Genomic DNA, 17,056 nt, shown 5'->3' on the forward strand with positions numbered 1-17,056 from the left:
TTTGTTTGGCCACTTATTAATACAGCTAAAATTTATTTAATCTATCATGTACGTACACATACTAATAATTATTATCCTCTCTTGCATTGCATTATATATATTTTTTATTTAATCTTATCTATTCTCCATTATATTTATTTATTTTATTTTAAATAATTTTATATTTTAAAAATTATGATGCTGTATTTTAACGGGTACCGATAGCACCCATTAAATAGACCTTTTAAAATTTTAAAATCATATACATATCTGAGTTGCTGCTAAAGCATGATTGGCAGGCAGTGCAAACGTAGGGTACGAAAAATTAGTGCTCATTTCCTGGTACGATGCAACCGCCAACCACTCATTTCCTGATCTAATTGATTCTAAAGGAAAACCACTGTACCCACCTTAATACCTTATAAAAGTTTGTCAAACTGCTAGTTAAAAACTGCCAAGCCATCAAACTAGCTAGAGATATTCTGAGTAACTACATAGTCATAAATCCATATTCAACAATTCATATGATCATGCTTCGTTTTGAAATCATATGCAAAGATTTTTCAGTGTTTTTATGTTGCTTACTCTGCTTGCTGATCGGCTTCAGCAAGAGAGCAAATAGCTTGAATTTTCTTGTACCCTACTGCGAAAATGTCACCTATAGTCCAAACACTACCAACAGCCCCTTCAGAACCAACCTGAATTTCCTCCTTTCCACACTATCTTCCAATGCTTCAAGGACTAACGGCTTCTACAATTCTACCGCTCTTGGCCGTGGCAACGATCCCTCTAATACAATCTATGGCCTCTTTCTGTGTCGAGGCGACTTTAGCGTTGATGTCTGCCAACAATGCGTGGCCTCTGCTTCCCGGAGAATTATTCAGGAGTGCCCGAATCAGAAGCGTGCCATCGTTTGGTACGACGAGTGCTTGTTGCGCTATTCAGATCAGTACATCTTTTCCAGAGGCGATGCTCTCACACTTTTCGCTATGTATAACGTACAGAATGTAACTGATGCAGCGCGATTCAACCCGTTATTGGACAATTTGATGGATAAGATTCAGAACCGGGCTGCAAATGATCTTTCAGGGAAAAAGTTTGCTGTTGAGGAAGCCAATTTTTCTGCTTTCCAGAGATTGTACACCCTGGCTCAGTGCACACCTGATCTTTCCACTGTGGACTGTGGTTCTTGCCTCAGTAATGCTATCTCAGTTCTTCCAAATTGCTGCCATAACCGTGTGGGAGGTAGGGTTCTTTATCCCAGCTGCAACATCAGGTATGAGCTCTACCGTTTCTACAACAATAGCGTAGCACCTGCGCCAGCGCCTCCACCAAGTCCTCCGCCACCTCCCCTGCCTCCTGTTCCGACAACTTCAAGCAGTAAAGGTAAGCTCTGGAGCTCCTGAATCAGGAAGGTTCTTGGGTGGAACTTGTCAATACAGACTACGTCTCCAAGAACTTCCATAATGGATTTCAGTACTTGTATATCCTGAGTGATCATTGACTTTCAAGTATGCAAATATTTCATAATCTAATTTGCTGACAACCCAATCGTACAATTTAATTAAATCACATTAAAAAGAATAAAATACTCTCAAGTACAAGCATCAAGACTTACTTTGTTCTTTTAACTTCTTATTTGAAACAAGCACCGGACTCCCTAGATGCATGTTCAGTTTTTTTGAGAATGGGCTAGGTCAGTCTGATTTGTTGGCTAGGAAGTCCAAGTTTTCAAAGATCAATCTGGCCAAACCATGGTTTTCCTTATTTTATTTTGGGGATTAAATTCCCTCCAAGATATCTCTGGATTATGTTGGGACAACTATATATACTCTTTTTCTGAAACAAGAATTTAGTGCGTGTTTTCAAAAGAGGGGAAGAGGGAGGGAGAGGGAGGGGGGAAGGGAACTGAGTATGTATATTTTACGAGAGTTTTAAATTTATATGTCGTCGCTAGCATGCATCCCCACCCCCACCCCACCCACACAGACACACGCACACACACACAGACACACACACACAGACACACACACAGACACACGCGCACACACACACACACACAATAATAGCCCAATTTGATCTGCGCGGAAATAGGCAAAATAATGATAGGTAATCTGCCACAAACTTAAGATATATTAGATTCTTCCTTTTGCGATGCATCCTCTTTCAGAAGGCTTACAGGTTAATTCTTGATGTAAATTCTATGAACACTCCATTTTACATCTTTATTTATGTTGTTTGGACTGGGATCAAACGAGTTCATAGTTCACTAGTCATCCACAGATACAGATATTTATCAAACTGAAGATCTTCCGTTTCATAATACAGGCTCATCACGAACAATTATTGCCATTGTTGTTCCAGTGGCCGTTTCCATTTTGCTGCTCTTGGTAGGCTTCATTTTCTTAATAAGGAGATCAAGGAAGAGATATGATGCCATCGTGGAGGCAACGGGTAACTTACAGCAGTTAAAATGATTAGTAATTAAGAAGAAAGTATTTCAATCCTTCTGTGCTTCTGAATCTTTCTGACGTCTAACCATGGATTTCTCTGAAATTCAACACATTTATTCTGTAGATGCATCTCAATTCTCAACGCCTGAATCGCTGCAATATAGTCTGAGTTTAATTCAAGCCATCACAAACAACTTCTCTGCTGAGAACAAAATTGGTGAAGGTGGTTTTGGTCATGTCTATAAGGTACCTACAATGAGCTTAGATGGTTCCAAGAATGATATGTATCCACGTTATATAATGTAGTTCTAATCAACTCCTCCTTGCTGTATTTATTGACTAGGGAACTCTTCAAAATGGACAAGAGATAGCAGTGAAGAGATTGTCCAGAAGCTCAATGCAAGGTTTAGAAGAGTTTAAGAATGAAATTTTACTGGTTGCCAATCTCCAACACAGAAATCTAGTTCGATTGCTTGGGTTTTGCTTCGAAGGAGAAGAGAAGTTACTTGTCTATGAATTTGTTCCTAACAAAAGCCTTGACTACTTACTCTTTGGTAGGCCTTAGTTCAATAGCTACTTGTATTATTTTCATATTATTTTCTTGACTTCCAATCAAAGTCTAGAACTTCATACCTTAATATGGAAATATATGATCAATGTTGATCTTATAGCATTGACCCAGAATAAATAAGCCAAGTTGAATAGGAGTGTCAATTTAACCACAGTCCAATACTCTTAATATAACATGACGTCTTGACCACTGCCTGCATACATATGGTGTAGGACATTTTGAGGCATTACACTTCTTTTTTATGCGTTTTGGAACACATATGTATGAATTTGTTCTCTTACACTTCTTCTCTTAAGTGTAGGTATGAATTTGTTCCTAACAAAAGCCTTGACTACTTCCTCTTTGGTAGGCCTTAGTTCAATAGCTACTTGTATTATTTTTATATTATTTTCTTGACTTCCAATCAAAGTCTAGAACTTCATACCTTAATATGGAAATATATGATCAATGTTGATCTTATAGCATTGACCCAGAATAAATAAGCCAAGTTGAATAGGAGTGTCAATTTAACCACAGTCCAATACTCTTAATATAACATGACGTCTTGACCACTGCCTGCATACATATGGTGTAGGACATTTTGAGGCATTACACTTCTTTTTTATGCGTTTTGGAACACTTCCGTTTTTCTTTGGTATGGGTATTCCGTTTCTGGCTGTTTATGCATGCTAATCGCAACACTGACCTGAAACATTATTTTCAATTATCATGAAGATCCTGAAAAGCAACACATGCTGGATTGGTCCAGACGCTATAAGATCATAGCAGGAATAGCAAGAGGACTTCTTTATCTTCATGAAGATTCTCGGCTTAGGATTATACACCGCGATCTTAAAGCCAGTAATATATTACTGGACAGAGATATGAATCCAAAGATTGCGGATTTTGGCATGGCAAGGCTTTTTGGTGCTGATCAGTCTGCGGCTACCACAAAAACAATTGCCGGAACATAGTAAGTTCTGAAATTTTGCACAATTTTGATGAAAGTGTGGAACACATCCAATGTTCCTAATCCTTTTTAGAAGCACAAATCATCTGCTTGAAATAGCCAAAAAAAGGATTTTAACTGACAGGTCTTCTTTAACTGCTGCCTGGATATATGTTAGTTATCCGCGAAGTAATATTCTTTCTCGAAATTGATTATGAAAGGCCTGACAGCTCTTCAATTATGTTGCTGCAATTAAGCATACGAGGTTTTTGTAACACTAACACATTAGTACTGCTAATACTACTCCACTGTCCATATATTTGCAAGATTTGCACTTTCTAATATATTTGTAACATGTCTACCAATTGGCTTTGGTTGTAGTGGCTATATGTCTCCTGAATATGCAATGCATGGCCATTTCTCAACAAAGTCAGACGTGTTTAGTTTTGGTGTTCTGGTTCTGGAAATTGTAACTGGCAAGAAAAATAGCAGCTTCTACCAGTCAGATGGTGCACAAGATCTTCTAAGCCATGTGAGTGCATATTATCAAACCTGTTATGATTCTTTTTTTAACCCCCTCTAAATTCCAAAGAGTCTATGATATCCATTTGCTATAAATGTTGCAGTGTTGGAAAAATTGGAGGGATGGGACGCCATTAGCATTGCTGGATCCAATTCTTGGAAACTCCTCTGCCAGAAACGAAGTGATTCAGAGCATCCATATTGGCTTACTATGTGTTCAAGAAGATGTTGATGAGAGGCCTAACATGGCCTCGGTGGTTCTTATGCTCAGCAGTCGTTCTGCCACCCTGCCCACTCCAGATCGACCTGCATTTTTTGCTCGCAGTAAAACAGAGAGCTTTCCGAGAGAGTTTCAGTTTGATGCATCCACATCCAACTCAATGCCAGCTTCAGTCAATGAAACAACCGTTACGGAATTATATCCAAGATAGAGCAAGTCATTGGGCATTTCTCGTTTCAAGATTGTAAAAGTTGTGTACGAGTAAAAATTTCAAGACGGAACATATGTTGTAATTTCTCCATGTACTTTAGTTGTTAAATTTTAGTAACAATATGCTGCTAAAAAGAATAAATCAAGTATTTCGGGGATCGAGGAACTCAGCAATGAGGGGGCTAATAACTAATTCCTGGTGTTGGCACTTAAGAGTGGAGACTGGCTATTCTGAATTTTCGAGATGGGGTTGAATCAGGGGAGCTACATCGAAGAAAAGGTGAAGACAAAGCTATTCTTGTCATCGGAATGCTCCCTCCAATCACTTCCCGCTCAGAAGTCCAAGACTCCAAAGCCAACTGCCCATCCTTTCGCCTAGTTCTGGTCTTCTCTACCAAACTTCCCACCATCATTCCAAAAGCTTCATCCTTCTTCTCCTGCTTTACCAAAATTCAATCCCGAATTAGAGACCACAGAGATTCAAATATGGAGCATAATCAATTCTCATTATGGGGATAGAGAGGTACGGCATGGCCAAATTGCATGCATTGAAATCTAATGAAAAGATATTTTGACCAAAAATTGAGGAAGTCGATTGTTGCATGGCTTGACGGCCAAGAGCTCCTGGTTTGCCTAGAAAACTGACAAAAAATATCCTTAAAAGTAACACTCACTAAAGATGTTGCGGTTGTCGGATTCATTTTAACAAGACCATTCGTCTTAATTTGCTCATGGTCTGCTAATGTATGAGTTTTACATGAAAATAAAATATAAAATACATATGATTATTCAAAATGTAATCAATTTTAAAACATACATCGCTACTTGAATATAAATGAATTATTGCATCGTGTACAACTTAATCATTCATAATGCTTGTCCTTTTTTTTTTTTTTTTTTTTAAAGAAACTACCCTTTAAATATTAGTTTTTTTTTCTTTTTCTTACAACTCAATTATCTCATTAAAAGCTGGGAAAGAGCCTTTAAATTTCACAACAAAATCTTAGTCTAGTATATTATGTGACATATAATTCTTGAATTTTTTATGCAAATAATTAATGCAAATGGTTTCGGCTGCATTTATTACTACGAATCAGAATAGACTTTCAAGGCCACAAGTCGCATATGCGAGTACTAACATATTATCTCTCGCCGCAACTTCATATCAATAATGAGAATTGAATACATGACTTTTTGAGGGGAAAAAATCCATTTATTCTAATTGGACCGACACGCGGCGACATATAAAATACTGAATAGAATAAAAATATTTAGGTTCGAATCTATTAATCAAATGAAAAGGTTTGGTCACTTGTTGAGGATACTGCAATTCCAGATTTGGTGCAAAATCACATGGGATGTTAAGCTAATAATAATCAAATACTAAGATATAAGTCTGTGCACCAGTTAGGTGCTTGTAAAAATTTTAAATTTCTCAAATTTAATATTTATAGCAGCTATTTTTACAACATGAATATGAGGCATAATGTATATAGATACCACTACATATGTTTACTTTAAACATTAGTTCAACTGATAAGACATACACAAAATTTTGTTTTTCCTTCCACGCTATGAATAACGTCCTTTTTCCTCTCCAAAATGTATAATTACCTTTAGGTATACAAAGTCTTTCTTAATTGGAATTTTAATTAAACGTGTAAGGTTTTATCATTGTGTTCTAGACTTGCTATTAGCTTTTAGCATTCGAAATTTGCATGTGTGGATTACTAATTAGAATAAGAAAGATATGGTGATTATGCTTTCTTTTTCTTTCTCTCCTTCTTTGTTTGGATAGGTAAGGTGCTAGTGTAGTTTAATTGTCTACTTAGTGAAAGACAATTCATTTGCTCCATACTCGGGATGAGAAAGAAGTTTCGCTATGAAGGGCAATTTTCAATTAGAAAAATTTTCTTCTTCGTAATAAATAGAATAAAATTTTCAAATATGTTAATAAACCAACTTTAATCAAGTAGTGATGAACTTTTACTTGTTTTAAGAAGGGAAAATCGTTCAAAACGTCCCTCACATTTTTACAAGATGACTTTTTTCGTCCCTCACTTTTAAAAGTGTAATTTTACGTCCCTTACAAATTCACATTAACCAAATTTGGTCCCTACCTAGGTTTCCGACTAGTTTTTGGCCGGAATCCACCACGTGACTTGCATGTGATCATTTTTTAAGGGCAAAATTGTCAAATCAAATTTTTACATAATCTGATTCATAGTCCCTCACATTTCACAAAATGAATTTTTTCGTCCCTAACATTTTACAAAATGAGTTGTTTCGTTCCTCACATTTGAAAAAATGAATTTTTCCATCCCTCATATTTTTCAAAATGAATTTTTTCATCCCTCATTGATCATGTATACGAATAGCTTTTTTTCTATAAACCCACGTATATGTATTTGATTTTACCTGAACAGTATGAATAACATGTAATTTATCTCTATTGGATTTCATCTAAACATGCTAATCGTAGTTATACACATGCTATTCAATAGATATATATATAGGGGTTTAAAACTAATAATTTTGTTTGAAACCCATGTATATATTTATATGATTTCACCATTTGAACCTATTCAATATTTGTGACATTTCTCTTTTGGTAATAATTTATTTATTGAGTTGTATAATAAGGTCATCTAATTAATGGGTCCTAACTCGAATTCTATAATTGTGCTAACAAATTTCAGTTTAAATCTGAAATTTCTACTCGACACTTTTAAGACCAACAGTTGAATTACTTGCCTTGTGATTGTGTTAAAATTTGAAAGTGCCAATCACTTATTTCTTTTTGTTATACTTTTCTTTTGTTTACTTTTTCTATCCAAATTTAATTCGATATAAACACTCGATAATATTTAGGATTAAATGTCTTCTTTATTTTCAAATTTCGAGTAAAAGAAAATGAATATAAGTGAAAAACTAACAATTTTTTTAAACCCGTGTATATATCTATTTGATTTCACTTGAGCAATACGAATAGTATGTAATATATCTCTATTTGATTTTACATGCTATTCGTACTATTCAGGTGAAATCAAATAAATATATACATGGATTTAAAAAAAATTATTCACACATATGATCAATAAAAGATGAAAAAATTCATTTTGAAAAATGTGAAGGATGAAAAAATTCATTTTGTGAAATGTAAGGGACGAAAAAATTTATTTTATGAAATGTGACGGATTATGAATCAAATTATATAAAATTTGGTTTAACAAATTTGCCCTTAAAATATGATCACGTGCAAGGCACGTGGTGAATTCCGATAAAAAACTAGTCGGAAAACTAAGTAGGGACTAAATTTGACCAATGTGAATTTGTAAGGGACGTAAAATTATATTTTTAAAATCGAGGGACGAAAAAAGTTATTTTGCAAAATGTGAGGGACGTTTTGAACGATTTTCCCTTTTAAGAAGGCTTTAATTTTCTAAAGTAAAACTCAAAAATGGCATTTTTTTTTGTTGTACTTAATTGAGCAGTTAATCTGAAAATCTGAAATAAATTTCGACAGAGTCAAGACAAAAGGCAGATTTCCATTACAATAGGGATGAATTAGAAATTTGAGTTACAAACAAGTTGTAAAGGTGGGATCCAATATTTATGTTGGGTAACCGGATTGTAATGGAAAGAAACTAGACATCTCGTTTGTGAGTTTTGCATGTGCTAAAGGTGGGATACATAATATTTTCGAACCGAAGAGCTTTCTTTTGAATAATTCAGGAACAGATGTAGGCTCACGAATAATTACCACCATTGTTGTTCCAGTGGCCGTTTCCTTTTTGCTGTTTCTGGTAGCCTTCTTTATCTTTAATAAGAAGATCAAGGAAGAGAAATGAGGCAACTGGTAAATTACAGCAGTTAAAAATTGTATTATTAGATAGGGAAGAAAATATTTTAATCCTTTTTGTGCTTCGGAATCTTTCAAATGCCTGCCCATGTAATCTATGAAAATTAACAAATTTATTCTGTCGATGGATCTCAAGTCTTAACGCCTGAATCACTGCAAGATAATCTGAGTTCAGTTCAAGCCGCCACAAGTAACTTCTCTGCTGACAACAAAATTGGTCAAGGTTGCTTTGGTCATTTATATAAGGTACCTATAAATTATAGGTGTCAAAATAGGTGACTTGAGTGGGTTTGGGTTGGTTAAAATAAGTAATGGGTATAAGTGAATCAATTCATTTATACCCATTTAATTAGATAGGTATAAATAGATAAGTCAAAAAATGAATTGGATAACCCAATTACCCATTTATAACCCATTTATTATAATTTTTTGTAAACTCATTTAAACTCTTTTTTGCAAACTAAGTTATCAATTTATACCACTCTTTGCATCCATCATTAGTTTTAAATATTTACTTATAATGCTTAATAAGCCTAATTACCAATTTTTTTTTCATCCGTACTCTATGTCACAAAATTACATACTATTTAATAATTGAACAATAAAAATATAAAAATTTGAACTAAGTACTATAAAAGTTAACATAAAAACTTAATTCAAAAATTTTGAATCCCTAGCATTTTTTTCGTGTGTAAATTTAAAATTTCATTTTGGAAAGGTAGGAAAAGAAGTTAAAACTTTTCATAAATTGGTAATGTTAAAAAATGAGCAAGTTAACAAATTAAGACTAAATAAAATGATAAGATAAAACCAACAAATAATAATGAAAATGAAACAAAAGTAGTTAATATCATGACAAAATAAAGAATCTGAGAAAAAAAATGAATGGGGGAAGAGAGAAGACTTGGGGAAGGACAATTTTAAATAGGTTAATTGGGTTTGATGGGTTACCCAATAATACCCATTTATTAAATAGGTATTATTGGATAACCCATTTATACCTATATACAAAAATTTAAGATATCCATATCCATCTATTCATGGGCGAATATGAGTAAATTTAGTTAGATATTCATGACCAGGGATCTCTTCCAAATTTAGTTGGATACCCATGACCAGGGATCTCGTGAGATTTAGCACTTTTTCATAAAACTCTTGTATGATTTCAAAGTCTATCCATTGCCCCTTCACAATTTATACTGAAGTGTCAAAATGATGAAAATTATTCAAATGTCGAGATTATCCTCGTTTAGAAACTAAAATAATTGAAGTGGCAAAAATTTATAAATGTAGTATGGATTACATTTTAACACCCTCTAGTTTAACGCTTTTCAACATAAGACTCTTATGATTTTTAAAATCTATACATAGTCTCTTATAGTCAACAAATAATTTCCATCTTGAAAGCAACTACTATCAATTTTTGATACTTAAAATCCAAATTGTGAGGGAATTAAGTACAACTTTTGAAATCATAAAAGGGTTACATTATAAAGTGCTAAATCACACGAGGATCTTGTATAATTTATCCTAAAAAATAACAGGTTTTTTCCATAGCTAATACGATATTAATAGAAGCTTATAGTACTGCACACATTCGCAACATTGGCAATTTTTTATATTTGTCAACCCAATTGGCTTTGATTGTAGTGGCTATATGTCTCCCGAATATGCCGCCATGCATGGCCATTTCTCAGCGAAGTCGGATGTGTTTAGCTTTGGTGCTCTAGTTTTGGAAATTGTAACTGGCAAGAAAAACAGCAGCTTCCACCAATCAGATGGGGCATATGATCTCCCAAGCTATGTGAGTGCAAATTAACAACCTGATATGATTTTGTTTGCCCTCTAAATTCGAAAGTTGTCCTGCGTGAAATATATCAAGAGTCTATGACATCCATTGCTATAATTGTTATAGGCTAGGAAATATGGAGGGATGGGACACCATTAGCATTGCTGGATCCAACTACAGGAGACTCCTCTGCCAGAGATGAAGTCATTCAGAGTATCCATATTGGCTTACTATGTGTTCAAGAAGATGTTGATCAGAGGCCAACCACGGCCTCTGTGGTTCCTATGCTTAGCAGTCGTTATGCCACGCTGCCAACACCTGATCAGCCTGCATTCTTTTGTTAGCAGTAAAACAGAGAGCTTTGCAAAAGAGTTTCGTTTTGATGTATCCGCATGCATTTCAGTGCCAGCATGAGTCAATGAAACAACAGTTACGAAATTATATCCAAGATAGAGGAAGAAATTGGGCATTTCTTGTTTCAAGATTGTAAGCATTATCTACAAGTAAAAAAATTTCAAGATGGAACATAATTTGTACCTTCCCCATGTATTTAGGTGTTAAATTTTTGCTGGTATAAAAGAATCGATCGATTATTTTGGGGAAGGAGGGACTCCGTTAAAAACAGGGCTAATTACTGATGTTGGCAATTAAGAGCGGAGATTAGCTATTTTGAAGTTCAGGGCTGGGATTGAACCAGGGGAGCTACTTTGAAGAAAAGGTGAAATTTTATTGTTGTTTCTAACAGTTTTATAGATTGGGCTAGCCTAAATTTTATGATAAGAGTGCACTTGTGAATTTTCCATAATTATTATAAGAGGAAAAGGAAATGCACTTGTATGGTTATAATGATTAAACCGTTGGTGCACAAAATGTGCAATTATTTCGTATCAATTTATAAATTTAAACATGGACAGGGTTTAAACATCGCGCTATAATATTTTCGCTTGATAATAGTAAATGGGCATGCATTATTCGGGCTGAGACTAGCTTGATCCAAGGCCGGTTCATATTTTAATTGCTCTCTCAACTTTTTAGATCCTGTGGTTTGACCAGAGCAATTAGATATTTCATGGAAGGGACAACAGTCACGGCAGCCAAGATTACTTGTAATAATCTACAATTAAATCCGATTAGCATGCCAGTCTCATCATCAACTTCCACGATAATTAATCTGCAGCTTCTATTGGTTGACTAAGTACTTCATTCCTTTGCCACAATCTAGAAGTAAAAATAAGAACTCAATAAATAATTGCGCTTATTTGGCTGGCTTGAAATGGTCTTTGATACTTATAATACTTATCAACGAGTCAATAATCTGGTAGTCATATGCAACTAGTCTAATAGCAATGGTTTGTTTCGCACAAGTTGAGAAAAAACAAAAAGCTTAGCCAAGAACTTGAACATGATGAACAAGTACAATTTCTTGATCAATAAAGTAGTACAATCATGTCTTTTGCTGTGGTGCTGCGTGCTGCTTTGGCTGCTTAGCTGCGGCAGCTTGCGCACACATGCGTCGGCGGCGGCGGATGGCCCTAGCAGTCTAATTCGCGGCTGCCAAGGTACCAATCTCTCGGACGTCAACCCCTATCGACAAAACCTCAACCAGTTCCTAGTTTCAGCCGCTGCTGCTTCTCGCACCCAGGACTTCAATACCTCCGCCACCGGCAGTGACCCATCTGATACAGTCTACGGCTTATTCATGTGCCGGGGTGATGTCAGCAGCGATGCCTGCGCCAACTGTGTCTCGACGGCTTCCACGGATTTCCTTAATTATTGCAGTCAGATGGTTGGGTATGGTTGGTACGATAACTGCCTCTTACGTTACTCGAACCAATCATTCTTCTCTGTTTTCTCCCAAGCGGATGCTGCCGTGGCTTCCTGTGCGTGGAACACGATGAATGTTAGTTCTGACGAGGCCGACAAGTTCAACCAGGTTTTGGGAAGTAGCATGAATGAGGTTGCGGATGGAGCTGCCAATGATACTCGACCCCTGCAGAAATTTGCTGTCCGACTCGGGGGAGCCGAGTTTTCGAGCTCCAACAGTGTGTACCCGCTAGCCCAGTGCATACCTGAACTTTCCGGGACAGACTGCAGGAGATGCCTGAGTGATGCTATTTCGCTGCTGCCCAGATGCTGCGCCAATAGCCGAGGATGTAGAGTTGCCTTTCCTAGCTGCATGATTTGGTATGAGCTCTTCCAGTTTTACAACATTGCATCCCCATCAAGTGGTAAAGGTAAATTCAAGCCCCTCAGCCTAGCTACACCCCTTTTTTTTTTTTTTTAAAAAAAAAATATATAGTAGTGACGCACTTAATTAGGTAATCCATCATAATCAACTATGGCAAATTAGGTTAGTAAATTGTTAGATAAAGTTGTTGAATAAATAGTGATACACGGTACACTCCAACTATTTTTTTTTAAACCTTAATTAAAAGTCAAGATTTTTAACCTTTGTGGGTCCAACTATTTTTTCAGTCAAAATAATTAAAATGCTAGAGTACATACTTCGTCGAATCGGTGAGGAGGACATTTCTGTCTAGTTTAATCCTATGTTCTTCTCTTGATTCAGGCAAAAAAGGAATATCAAAACAAGCAGCTATTGGAATTGCTCTTTCAACCATTTTCTCTGTGTTGCTGTTTGTGGTGCTCGCTGTTTTCCTCCTCAAGAGAAGATCAAGAAAGCGACGTGATGCCGAAATACAAGAGGCATATGGTAAAACTATAAGGATTGCAATGCACCATAACAAAACATAACTATCTTTGATTTATTTGCTTTTTTTAAAGAAATTTTTTGCCCTTAAACATTGGATCAAATAAGTAAAATTCAGTCATTTTTATGTTTTCTGTGTAGACGGAGATGAAAGCTTACAAATTGATCCCGAATCACTGCAGTACAGTTTAAGTGCAATTCGAATTGCCACAAACGATTTTTCAGTTGATAACAAAATCGGCCAAGGTGGATTTGGTCCTGTGTACAAGGTACGCGTATATCAGTATGTGCAATAGGTGCTTTGAAGAAAAACATACACACTTCACGTATAAACATTCCCTCAAACGGACGTATAAGTGATAATAACTTTTCCAATCAACTCCTAAATTTCTGCTGTTCATATAATCTCACAGGGTAAACTACCAGATGGACAAGACATAGCTGTGAAGAGACTATCTAGAAGATCAGGGCAAGGTGCACAAGAATTTAAAAACGAAATTGCAGTAGTTGCCAAGCTTCAGCATAGAAATCTGGTTCGACTTCTGGGATTTTGCTTGGAAGCAGGGGAAAAGTTACTCATCTACGAATTTGTTCCAAATAAAAGCCTTGACTACTTCCTATTTGGTAGGTTCTTCCTCAAATGCTTTTCCTCTTTTCTGTTGTTCTTTTTTCGTCTAATTTCCCGATTATGATTAAGCATTGAGAAATGCACTCTAGATCTGTTTGCATAATGACATTTTGCAAAATATTCCACAAAATATTCTTTACACACACTTGCTTTTTGGATTAATCTCAGCTGGAATTTAAACTTCAAATTCTGCATATGTAGCATGTATCTAAATCCATTAGTGTAAACATTGTTAGTGTAAAAAAGTTTATATCTCAACGAAGGTCAATGAGCATTTTATTCTACATCTTTGTCCTGTGTATAGCTTGACTTCGTGGTTCCTAAAACTGAGACGGAATATTTTCTTTGATGTCATTCTAAAGATCCAGAAAAGCAACAATTGTTGGACTGGTCAAAACGTTACAAGATCATTACAGGAATAGCAAGAGGACTTCTTTATCTTCATGAAGATTCACGTCTTAGAATTGTTCATCGTGACCTTAAAGCTGGCAATATATTACTAGATGAAAGGATGAATCCAAAGATAGCAGATTTTGGATGGCAAAAATTTGTGGAGTCGATGAATTTGAAGGAAACACAAATAGAATCGCCGGGACGATGTAAGTTCTGCATGCATCCAAACGATCAATCTCTACTAATGGTGATTTGTGTTGTAAACCTATATACTGTCCCGACTGATAGCACTAGAATATCATAGGTTAGGTTACAAATTCCACTTATGGTGAAGATAGCCCTCCGGATTTTAATTTGATTACCCACGAGGGTTTTTTTTTTTTTTTTGAAATACACAAAAACAACATGATACGCACTACATATGCTTCTCCTCGAACATATTACATTGTCTTCTCATCCTGATAATCATGCTAACTAGTGCGACTTGCAGTGGTTACATGGCTCCTGAATACACTACGACCGGGCAGTTCTCGGTCAAGTCAGATGTTTTTAGTTTTGGGGTCGTAATTTTGGAAATTATTGCTGGCAAGAAGAACAGCAGCTTCTACCTATCAGAGGATTCTCGAGACCTTTTGAGCTATGTGAGTGCACACAACAAATCTTAGCACCACTTCTACGATTCCTTCTCTTACGGTTTTTGTACCTGCAAATCTTTGCATGATGTACTAGTCCAACTGGGTTCATACTTACAGGTGTCGCTTGACTAATATTTGCCGTTTACTAATTGTGAACTCGATACTTTGGATTGATTTAAAACAGGCTTGGGAACAATGGAGACATGGCACGCCATTGGCCATGTTGGATCCAACAATTGTAGACTCTTGTGTCGAAATTGAGGTCCTAAAATGCATCCAAATTGGATTGCTATGCGTTGAAGAAGATGCTGATAGAAGACCTATGATGTCTTCCGTGGTTTACATGCTCAGTGGCGACTCTGTTACCCTTCCTGATCCGCATCTTCCACTAATTTCCCGGCGTGAAAGAACAGAGAGCATTCCTGAAGAGCTAGAATCAGATCGATCTGATACCAAGTTTTTGTTTGGCTCCATGACTGATTCATCATCATCTGCAGTTTAGGTTTTTGTGTTTTTTAGCACAAAAGTTTAGGACTGATGACATTTTTAATTTTTTTCATTGGTTGAGCGATGTATGTGCATTGAGGTCACGGCCCATTAACCACACAATTCTTTCTTCAGTAAAAGCTTTTAGCTTTTTTTTTTTTTTTTGATGAAAATTGTAAATTCTCTGATGTGGTCAAGTATTTTCAAATGTTTATTGCCTCCTATAAGCCTAAATACAAGCCAGATGTGAAATTAAATTTGAGCAGATACAATACAAGGTAACATGTATCGGGACCGGTTAATTAAATAGTTTTTATACTATTACTGTAAAAGAGATAATTTTCGAATTCATTCGACATCTTTGATTAAAGACAGAGATACCTTATTTTTCACACTGAGCATTGAGTACATCACTTGCTAGAACACCTTCCGAGGATGTTGGAAGGGGCAAGAGAAGGTACCCAACAGGGCATATATATGGAAGGGGAGGGAAGGGTACTGCAATTCTTCTCTGCTTCCCAGGCTAGACCTCCTGTTATTCTCCCATGCGTAGCTTAATTGATGGATTTACGTGGTCTTCTTCATTTTTTTTTTCTGTTTTTAATGAAGTTGGAATAATTCAGTGGGCTATCTCCATCTCTGCAACTTATATTTTTCTTGTCATTATTATGAGATCTTTGCATGTTTTAGCTTGAGGAGCAGTGGTGGATTTATCATTTAAGGTGGGGCGTTGGGGGGCCCCCACAAAATTCTTCTTGCACGCCTTCAATTTTAGTAGATTTTTAGTTTTGCCCCCTCTAAATCATTTAGTTGCGAACATATTTTATGTCTAATTTTATAATTTGACCGAAATTGGAACCCTAAACAATCCAAAATGAAAAGCTTTTTCACCTAATCTTTTAGCTTCCTTGGAAGTCATTTTAATTTATTACGCGATGGTTAATTGAGTTGGACTTTTTCTAGTCAATCATAAAATGCAACGTTGATATGTATCTACAATTAAATAGTTATGCTGCTCAAGTAAAAATAAAGCAAAGGTAATAGGTTGACATTTTTTAGTAAATAGAAATTTTCGTTTCCTTTTGCTTAGAAAGTAGTGTGGGTCAAAAATATTTAGTATGTTTTTTAAAAGAAAATAATTATCTTATCAATAAATTTGAGCATGTCCTTTTATGCCACAGCATCCCTAATATGTAATATAATTTCACTTGTTATGCAAATATTGCTATTGTGTCCTTTAGAGAAAATATGGAAGTATAATATTATTTTAGGTTTTTCTAATGGATCCCTCCTCATGGTACGCCTAAATCAAACTCAAATATCATGTGAATGAATAGAGTAACAATTATTATGTGAATGCAAACATTAATAATTATTGTCCCTTATTGCATTTATACACTTTTTTGAATAATTTTTTCCCAAAAAAATAAACACCTACACCCAATTTTAGAATTAATCTTCTGTACACTGACAGTGTATATATTTTCACCATTAGATGTATGACAAATAATTCGAATTTGAATTTAAAACACAAATTTTACATATGTGTCGTATATCTAATCGTGATGATGTATAAAGCATCAGTGTGTATAAGATTTACCCTTTTAACAAATGCTAGTGACTTTTGTTAAAAGAAACCTTATTTGTTTTTTGCCACCACCGGAAATTAA

General features: G+C 35.6%; 1 protein-coding gene and 1 pseudogene across 1 annotated transcript; both read left to right on the top strand.

Moving 5' to 3' along the window:
- The first annotated feature begins 434 nt into the window (after positions 1–434).
- LOC113760807 (cysteine-rich receptor-like protein kinase 25) lies at positions 435–5,096 on the top strand. The gene is made up of 7 exons (XM_027303539.1): positions 435–1,365; positions 2,308–2,433; positions 2,557–2,678; positions 2,776–2,986; positions 3,718–3,955; positions 4,313–4,463; positions 4,558–5,096. Exons 1-7 carry the CDS (start codon positions 504–506, stop codon positions 4,882–4,884), a joined length of 2,037 nt encoding a protein of 678 aa, XP_027159340.1. The 5' UTR covers positions 435–503; the 3' UTR covers positions 4,885–5,096.
- A 6,843-nt stretch (positions 5,097–11,939) lies between these two features.
- LOC113756293 lies at positions 11,940–15,402 on the top strand (annotated as a pseudogene).
- The last annotated feature ends 1,654 nt before the right edge of the window (positions 15,403–17,056 follow it).

The sequence above is a fragment of the Coffea eugenioides genome, chromosome 2 (genome assembly GCF_003713205.1).
Source record: "Coffea eugenioides isolate CCC68of chromosome 2, Ceug_1.0, whole genome shotgun sequence".
Taxonomy (NCBI): Eukaryota; Viridiplantae; Streptophyta; class Magnoliopsida; order Gentianales; family Rubiaceae; genus Coffea; species Coffea eugenioides.